The following is a 10,000-nucleotide window of genomic DNA, read 5'->3' on the forward strand; positions in this document are numbered from 1 at the left end:
CCAATCTGTCTAGTTCAGCTGGAGGGAAAGGCAGCCCAATTCTGATATTTTTCTTATAAATTGCTTTTGACCAATCAGAGCAGCTCTGAAAAGATCTGATGAAAAGATCGAAAGTGATTGATCAAAAGACTGATTAGTGGAAAAATTGGGCTGCCTGTGTAAACGTAGCCAAGGTGAACTTGCTGGTATTCCTTTCTGAGTCATTATATGTGGTAATATCACGAAGATGTAATTTTCAACATACCAGGAGAGGGCAGTCTAATATAAGGTTTCACCAGAATGTGTAAAGAGAACGTCAGATTGGCTCTAGACTAGCAACTGAGCTAGTCAGACTAAGACCTGCACAACACAATGTGTAGAAATGAACAGGGAGCTCTGTTTCATCAACACTGACCGTATGTGTGTCTGTCTACAGTATGACTCTGACCATGGTCCTGGTATGTTTATATAGAGTGTTAACCCTCCCTACAGTATGAGTACTGACCATGGTCCTGGTATGTTTATATAGTGTGTTAACCCTCCCTACAGTATGAGTACTGACCATGGTCCTGGTGTGTTTATATAGAGTGTTAACCTCCCTACAGTATGAGTACTGACCATGGTCCTGGTGTGTTTATAGAGTGTTAACTCTCCCTACAGTATGAGTATGACCATGGTCCTGGTGTTTATATAGTGTGTTAACCCTCCCTACAGTATGAGTACTGACCATGGTCCTGGTGTGTTTATATAGAGTGTTAACCCTCCCTACAGTATGAGTACTGACCATGGTCCTGGTGTGTTTATATAGAGTGTTAACCCTCCTACAGTACGAGTACTGACCATGGTCCTGGTATGTTTATATAGAGTGTTAACCCTCCCTACAGTACGAGTACTGACCATGGTCCTGGTGTGTTTATATAGTGTGTTAACCCTCCCTACAGTATGAGTACTGACCATGGTCCTGGTGTGTTTATATAGAGTGTTAACCCTCCCTATAGATGAGTACTGACCATGGTCCTGGTGTTTATATAGAGTGTTAACCTCCTATAGATGAGTACTGACCATGGTCCTGGTGCGTTAAGCCCACGGCCGCCACGTTAACCTTCATATAACTGTTGGGGCTGTTGAGCCAGCGTGTCTTCTCCCTGGCCTGTCTCTGCTGGAGGAACTTAAACGGCAGCCGCGCGGCGCCCTCCTCCTCCTCGAACATGAACGCCGTCACCGTGGCCGGGATCTCCACGTCGGACTTGTGCCGAGGCTTCTCCCGAACGATGGGGTGGCGGTAAGCGTAGCCAGTCCGGTAGCCCTGTGGGGAAAAGGATACAGAAATCAATCAAATGACTAGATCTCATGTACATAGTGTGTTGAGTTCGGCAGCCCTGTATGGCCAAACAAACCAACGACAGAAATGTCCATCTACAAATCAGATTCCATTTGTATCGTTATTATTTTCCACAAAGTTTCTAAGTCCCTAGAGAGGAAGACGAGGGAAAAGTGGTAGGAAAGAAGACTCTTTAGTAGTGGAACAAAATGTTGTCAAGCTTTTGATCTCCCCATTCATCTAGAGTTCATTTTCAATAGTGCAAGTCCTCTCTGTAGAATCCTCACTCCATAGGAATGTAGTTCGTGTCTCTGTCCCACCCTTATTATTTGGACAGAGCCCTGGACTCAAAACTACCGCCTCTGTCACTAAGGAAAACGGAAAGAGAGCGAGAGAGCGAGAGCGAGAGAGAGTGGGGGACAGTCTCCGGCCACTATCCCATGATTCCTAGCTGTGGGAGAATGGAAAAAGGATGATGTGCAGCCGGAGGGGTTCCTGGCGTCCATGGACAATGGAGTGTGTTCAGATACTTCCTGTCTCTTTCTCTCCCCCTCTCTCTTATCCGTCTTTCTCCTCTCTGTCCCTCGCTCTCTCTCTATCTGACTTCTCTTTATAGCGCTCTCTTTCTTCTCTCATCTGACTATCTGACTTTCTCATCCCTCTCTCTTTCTATATCTCTCTCTCACCCTGTATAGCGCTCCTCTTTCTATCTGATCTTTCATCCCTCTTCTCTATCTCTTCTCTGTATAACGCTCCTCTTCTCTATCCTTCTCTCTCTCCCATCCCTCTCTCCTCCTTTTCATCGATACCAGACTATCCTGTCAGTGTCAATCACATATGACTTTAACCAGGTGCCCGGAGACCAGACTCAACCTTTCAACTCTCAGGAAACACAGAATCAGAATCAGATGAGGTTCTTGGCATGTAGCTTCCTCTCCATATCAGAGGTATCTGCTGTGGTGTTGTGAAACGTTATTCTGGTATATTCTGTACTATAATAAATAGTCTTTTTACGAGGTGTGAGACAAGACTATGTGATCGGTCCCCTTTCAGCTACACAGACCGTTTTCATCGACTCTCCAGATACATTGAGGACAGAGGTGAAGAAGTAGACAAACAGTTAGAGAAGAGAGACTTGGGGAGACGAGAGAGAGGGAGGAGAGGAAAGAGGTGAAAAAGACAAAAGGCAAGAAACTGGACACAAGGGGAAGAAGGGAGAAAAGAGGGGGAGAGAAGGGAGGGAGTCTCTGCTGTAAGCTCAGCAGTGTCTGATCCTTGAGGGATCTTGGTGTTGTTATGAAGCCTTCCAGTCAGAGTTCCAGCAGGGCCCAGACCATAGATCACTGACCCAGTCCCAAGTCTACAGGGCCCAGACCATAGATCACTGACCCAGTCCCAAGTCTACAGGGGACCAGACCATAGATCACTGACCCAGTCCCAAGTCTACAGGGCCCAGACCATAGATCACTGACCCAGTCCCAAGTCTACAGGGCCTAGACCATAGATCACTGACCCAGTTCCAAGTCTACAGGGCCCAGACCATAGATCACTGACCCAGTCCCAAGTCTACAGGGCCCAGACCATAGATCACTGACCCAGTCCCAAGTCTACAGGGCCAGACCATAGATCACTGACCCAGTCCCAAGTCTACAGGGCCCAGCACAGCTGCACTGACCCAGTCCCAAGTCTACAGGGCCCAGACCATGGATCACTGAATGACAGTGACAAGTCTACAGGGCCCAGACCATAGATCACTGACCAAACAGACCATAGATCACTGAGGTCAGTCCCAAGTCTACAGGGCCCAGACCATAGACTGACCCAGTCCCAAGGGTACAGGGCCCAGACCATATTCCCATGACCTGGTCCCAAGTCTACAGGGCCCAGACCATAGATCACTGACCCAGTCCCAAGATATTATATGGCTCCAGACCATAGATCACTGACCCAGTCCCAAGTCTACAGGGCCCAGACCATAGATCAGGGGAAACCCAGTCCAAGTCTACAGGGCCCAGACCATAGATCACTGACCCACTCACCAAGTTATCCAGCATCCTCAGACCATAGATCACTGACCCAGTCCCAAGTCCACAGGGGGCAGACCATGTTGGATCAGACCCAGTCCCAAGCTACTGGGCCCAGACCATAGATCACTGACTCAGTCCAAGTCAACAGGGCAGTTTATTATACCCGACCAGATCACTGACCGCAGTCCTCAAGTCTAACACCCACACACACCCCACACAGGGCCCAGACCATAGATCACTGACCCAGTCCAGTCTACAGGGCCCAGACCATAGATCACTGACCCAGTCCCAAGCTACTGGGCCCAGACCAGAGATCACTGACCCAGTCCCAAGTCTACAGGGCCCAGACCATAGATCACTGACCCAGTCCCAAGTCTACAGGGCCCAGACAGTAGATCACTGACCCAGTCCCAAGTCTACAGGGCCCAGACCATAGATCACTGACCCAGTCCCAAGTCATTAAGCAGGGCCCAGACCATAGATCACTGACCCAGTCCCAAGTCTACAGGGCCCAGACCATAGATCACTGACCCAGTCCCAAGTCAGGGCCCAGACCATAGATCACTGACCCAGTCCCAAGTCTACAGGGCCCAGACCATAGATCACTGACGCAGTCCCACAGTCAGGCAGGGATAACACCCAGCACAGCTGCACCCCACCAGTGATGTACTGTACTTTATGGAGTGATAGATCCAGTGGATGACCCAGAAACAGTAATGACAGAGGAAATTAGGGCAGGACTGTACACATCTGTTGGATGCCAACTCACTGTCCTTGAATTCCATTTCCCTGTTAGTTACACAACCTGGAGGTCAGAGGCAGGGGGCACCTGGGACAGGGCCAGCCCAGCAGGTCAACTCATAGCCTGGGTAGATGTGGGTAACACCCCAGCCCCCCCCCCTTCCATGACCTTGGTGGCTCAGTGCCAACTGCACATATGGCATAGCTAGGAGTCACTGTCACAGCAATGATATTATATGGTAATGTAGATTACAGTGTGTGTGTGTGTGTGGAGGGGGGATGGAGTGTGTGTGTAGCAGGGAAAGGAGAGTGTGTGTGTAGTGTGTGTGGGTGAGTGTGTCTGTGTCAGTGTAAACCACTCACCAGGTTATCCAGCATCCTCATGAGAGATTCAAACTCCAGCTCTCCCACCTTCCACTTGTGTGGGCTTCCCATGTTGACAGACCCTGCATCGGCCACCGCATGGGTCCGAGACTTATACTTCTCAGCATCTAACACAATCAGGTTGTCTACGCCGCCAGCACACGAGACCGCAGAGATTCACCTAGAGAGAGAGAGAGAGAGATGGGGAGAGAGAGAGAGCGATGGGGGAGAGAGAGATGGGAGAGGGAAGGAGGGAGAGAGAGAGAGTGAGGGAAAGAGGGAGAAAGAGAAAGAGTGAGAAAGAAAGAGAGAAATTAGCCATTTCGAGTTCTATCGAGAGAAAATCTAGACAATTGAGAAATGCAACCCAGGGAGGTATTACAGTTTACAGTTATTATACAAGGTCACTGGTTTTTTTACAATAGCCACACACACACCGTAGCCTGAGGTTAATCTCTAGGTATTAAGCAGGCTTTGCTAGGTTGATTAATGTTTTGTTTGGCTCTGAGGCCGAGATTCAAATAGGGATTTGGTGCACCTATTACAGCAGTCAGGGATAACACCCACACACACACCCCCACAACACAGCAGGCAGGGATAACACCCACACACACCCCCCACACACACAGCAGGCAGGGATAACACCACACACACACCCCCACACACACACAGCAGGCAGGGATAACACCCACACACACACCCCACACACACACAGCAGGCAGGGATAACACCCACACACACACCCCCACACACACACAGCAGGCAGGGATAACACCCACACACACACCCCACACAGGCAGGCAGCAGGTGGATAACACCCACACACACACCCCACCCACACAGCACACAGCAGGCAGGGATAACACCACACACACACACCCCCACACACAGTACAGCAGTCAGGATAACAACCACACACACACTCTGTTAGAACACACAGCAGTAACACCCACACACACACACCCATACACACCCCCACACACACACAGCAGGCAGGGGATAACACCCACACACACACCCCCACACACACACAGCAGGCAGGGATAACACCCACACACACACACACACCCCACAGCAGGCAGGGATAACACCCACACACACACCCCCACACACACACAGCAGGCAGGGATAACACCCCACACACACACCCCCACACACACCCCCACACACACACAGCAGGCAGGGATAACACCCACACACACCCCCACACACACACACAGCAGTCAGGGATAACACACACACACACACCCCCACACCGTAATGTCTACCATATTTACAAACTGCATACGCACAGCACACAGGCAAGCAGGCACACAAACAGTGACGCACACATATCATACGCACACGCACACAAACACACTTTGCCAAACAAAACTCTGGAAATCATTGACTTTTCATTCAAGCAGGCCCTGCTGTGTTGTTGTGAGATGTAACATACAGTCCATTTAAAATGCTCTTTTTCCCTCTTCTAATTCAGACGGTGTAGGATGTTATAGGGCTTGAACACAAACTCTCTGTTTCCCTGCCAGTCTTTCTCTCCAGCTGTCTTCACGTTTCTCTCCCTCTAGATGTTTAACAACCCCATAAATGACATTCCGGCTTTCCTTTGAAAACACAGAAACTACCAAAACAGGAACAGCATCACTAATAAGTGGTAGATGAAGATAACAGCCATTGTGACGTCGTGTTGTTGCAGAGATGTTACTGACATCTCGTTAGAACAGGTGTAGTGAGATGTTACTGACATCTCTGTTAGAACAGAACAGTAAATGTCTGTAGAATTGAAGGTGTGAGATGTTACTGACATCTCTGTTATGTTACTGACATCTCAGAACAGTAAATGTCTGTAGAATCGAAGGTGTGAGATGTTACTGACATCTCTGTTAGAACAGTAAATGTCTGTAGAATGTGTTACTGAATGTTAGAACAGGTAAATGTCTGTAGAGATGTTATGACACATCTCTGTTAGAACAGAACAGTAAATGTCTGTAGAATTGAAGGTGTGAGATGTTACTGACATCTCTGTTAGAACAGAACAGTAAATGTCTGTAGAATTGAAGGGTGTGATCTCTGTTAGATGTTACTGACATGTTACTCTCTGTTAGAACAGTAAATGTTTGTAGAATCGAAGGTGTGAGATGTTACTGACATCTCTGTTAGAACAGAACAGTAAATGTCTGTAGAATCGAAGGTGTGAGATGTTACTGACATCTCTGTTAGAACAGTAAATGTCTGTAGAATTGAAGGTGTGAGATGTTACTGACATCTCTGTTAGAACAGAAACAGTAAATGTCTGTAGAATCAGAAGGTGTGAGATGTTACTGACATCTGTAGAATCTGTTAGAACAGTAAATGTCTGTAGAATTAGAAGGTGTGAGATGTTACTGACATCTCTGTTAGAACAGTAAATGTCTGTAGAATGAAGGTGTGAGATGTTACTGACATCTGTAGAATTGAAGCGTCTGTTAGAACAGAACAGTAAATGTCTGTAGAATCGAAGGTGTGAGATGTTACTGACATCTCTGTTAGAACAGAACAGTAAATGTCTGTAGAATTGAAGGTGTGAGATGTTACTGACATCTCTGTTAGAACAGAACAGTAAATGTCTGTAGAATTGAAGGTGTGAGATGTTACTGACATCTCTGTTAGAACAGAACAGTAAATGTCTGTAGAATCGAAGGTGTGAGATGTTACTGACATCTCTGTTAGAACAGTAAATGTCTGTAGAATCGAAGGTGTGAGATGTTACTGACATCTCTGTTAGAACAGAACAGTAAATGTCTGTAGAATCGAAGGTGTGAGATGTTACTGACATCTCTGTTAGAACAGTAAATGTCTGTAGAATTGAAGGTGTGAGATGTTACTGACATCTCTGTTAGAACAGTAAATGTCTGTAGAATTGAAGGTGTGAGATGTTACTGACATCTCTGTTAGAACAGAACAGTAAATGTCTGTAGAATTGAAGGTGTGAGATGTTACTGACATCTCTGTTAGAACAGAACAGTAAATGTCTGTAGAATCGAAGGTGTGAGATGTTACTGACATCTCTGTTAGAACAGAACAGTAAATGTCTGTAGAATCGAAGGTGTGAGATGTTACTGACATCTCTGTTAGAACAGAACAGTAAATGTCTGTAGAATCGAAGGTGTGAGATGTTACTGACATCTCTGTTAGAACAGAACAGTAAATGTTTGTAGAATCGAAGGTGTGAGATGTTACTGACATCTCTGTTAGAACAGAACAGTAAATGTTTGTAGAATCGTAAGGTGTGAGATGTTACTGACATCTCTGTTAGAACAGAACAGTAAATGTCTGTAGAATCGAAGGTGTGAGATGTTACTGACATCTCTGTTAGAACAGAAATGTCTGTAGAATTGAAGGTGTGATGTTACTGATGAACAGAACAGTAAATGTCTGTAGAGGTGTGAGATGTTATGACATCTCTGTTAGAACAGAACAGTAAATGTCTGTAGAATCGAAGGTGTGAGATGTTACTGTTGACATCTCGAAGGTGTGAGATGTTACTGAACAGAACAGTAAATGTCTGTAGAATTGAAGGTGTGAGATGTTACTGACATCTCTGTTAGAACAGAACAGTAAATGTCTGTAGAATTGAAGGTGTGAGATGTTACTGACATCTCTGTTAGAACAGAACAGTAAATGTCTGTAGAATCGAAGGTGTGAGATGTTTACTGTTGACAGTAAATCTGTAGAATCGAAGGTGTGAGATGTTAGAACAGAACAGTAAATGTCTGTAGAATCGAAGGTGTGAGATGTTACTGACATCTCTGTTAGAACAGTTAGAACAGTAAATGTCTGTAGAATTGAAGGTGTGAGATGTTACTGACATCTCTGTTAGAACAGTAAATGTCTATAGAATCGAAGGTGTGAGATGTTACTGACATCTCTGTTAGAACAGAACAGTAAATGTCTGTAGAATCGAAGGTGTGAGATGTTACTGACATCTCTGTTAGAACAGTAAATGTCTGTAGAATTGAAGGTGTGAGATGTTACTGACATCTCTGTTAGAACAGAACAGTAAATGTCTGTAGAATCGAAGGTGTGAGATGTTACTGACATCTCTGTTAGAACAGAACAGTAAATGTCTGTAGAATTGAAGGTGTGAGATGTTACTGACATCTCTGTTAGAACAGTAAATGTTTGTAGAATCGAAGGTGTGAGATGTTACTGACATCTGTGAGAACAGAACAGTAAATGTCTGTAGAATTGAAGGTGTGAGATGTTACTGACATCTCTGTTAGAACAGAACAGTAAATGTCTGTAGAATCGAAGGTGTGAGATGTTACTGACATCTCTGTTAGAACTGTTAGAACAGTAAATGTCTGTAGAATCGAAGGTGTGAGATGTTACTGACATCTGTTAGAACAGAACAGTAAATGTCTGTAGAATCGAAGGTGTGAGATGTTACTGACATCTCTGTTAGAACAGAACAGTAAATGTCTGTAGAATCGAAGGTGTGAGACGTTACTGACATCTGTTAGAACAGAACAGTAAATGTTTGTAGAATCGAAGGTGTGAGATGTTACTGACATCTCTGTTAGAACAGTAAATGTCTGTAGAATTGAAGGTGTGAGATGTTACTGACATCTCTGTTAGAACAGTAAATGTCTGTAGAATTGAAGGTGTGAGATGTTACTGACATCTCTGTTAGAACAGAACAGTAAATGTCTGTAGAATCGAAGGCGTGAGATGTTACTGACATCTCTGTTAGAACAGAACAGTAAATGTCTGTAGAATCGAAGGTGTGAGATGTTACTGACATCTCTGTTAGAACAGAACAGTAAATGTTTGTAGAATCAAAGGTGTGAGATGTTACTGACATCTCTGTTAGAAGATGAACAGTAAAATGTCTGTAGAATCGAAGGTGTGAGATGTTACTGACATCTCTGTTGAACAGGAACAGAACAGTAAATGTCTGTTACTGAATTGAAGGTGTGAGATGTTACTGACATCTCTGTTAGAACAGAACAGTAAATGTCTGTAGAATCGAAGGTGTGAGATGTTACTGACATCTCTGTTAGAACAGAACAGTAAATGTCTGTAGAATGAAGGTGTGAGATGTTGACACTGAAATCTCTGTTAGAACAGAACAGTAAATGTCTGTAGAATTGAAGGTGTGAGATGTTACTGACATCTCTGTTAGAACAACAGTAAATGTCTGTAGAATCGAAGGTGTGAGATGTTACTGACATCTCTGTTAGAACAGAACAGTAAATGTCTGTAGAATCTCTGTTGAAGTAAATGTGAGATGTTACTGACATCTCTGTTAAACAGAACAGTAAATGTCTGTAGAATCGAAGGTGTGAGATGTTACTGACATCTCTGTTAGAACAGTAAATGTCTGTAGAATTGAAGGTGTGAGATGTTACTGACATCTCTGTTAGAACAGAACAGTAAATGTTTGTAGAATCGAAGGTGTGAGATGTTACTGACATCTCTGTTAGAACAGAACAGTAAATGTCTGTAGAATCGAAGGTGTGAGATGTTACTGACATCTCTGTTAGAACAGAACAGTAAATGTTTGTAGAATCGAAGGTGTGAGATGTTA

General features: G+C 44.8%; 1 protein-coding gene across 1 annotated transcript in view; it reads right to left on the bottom strand.

Annotated features, from left to right (window-relative positions):
- Nucleotides 1–1,041: 1,041 nt before the first annotated feature.
- LOC115116266 (gamma-adducin-like) overlaps nt 1,042–10,000 on the bottom strand; it is a gene marked incomplete at its 3' end in the record, with an annotated part of 57,296 nt that continues 48,337 nt past the window's right edge. Inside the window, exons 9-10 of the mRNA XM_065015071.1 lie at nt 4,432–4,607; nt 1,042–1,285 (exon numbers count right to left, since the gene is read on the bottom strand). Of these exons, the coding sequence (XP_064871143.1) occupies nt 1,042–1,285; nt 4,432–4,607 (420 nt within the window). The remainder of the gene's footprint in view (nt 1,286–4,431; nt 4,608–10,000) is intronic.

The sequence above is a fragment of the Oncorhynchus nerka genome, unplaced genomic scaffold (genome assembly GCF_034236695.1).
Source record: "Oncorhynchus nerka isolate Pitt River unplaced genomic scaffold, Oner_Uvic_2.0 unplaced_scaffold_1727, whole genome shotgun sequence".
Lineage (NCBI taxonomy): Eukaryota > Metazoa > Chordata > Actinopteri > Salmoniformes > Salmonidae > Oncorhynchus > Oncorhynchus nerka.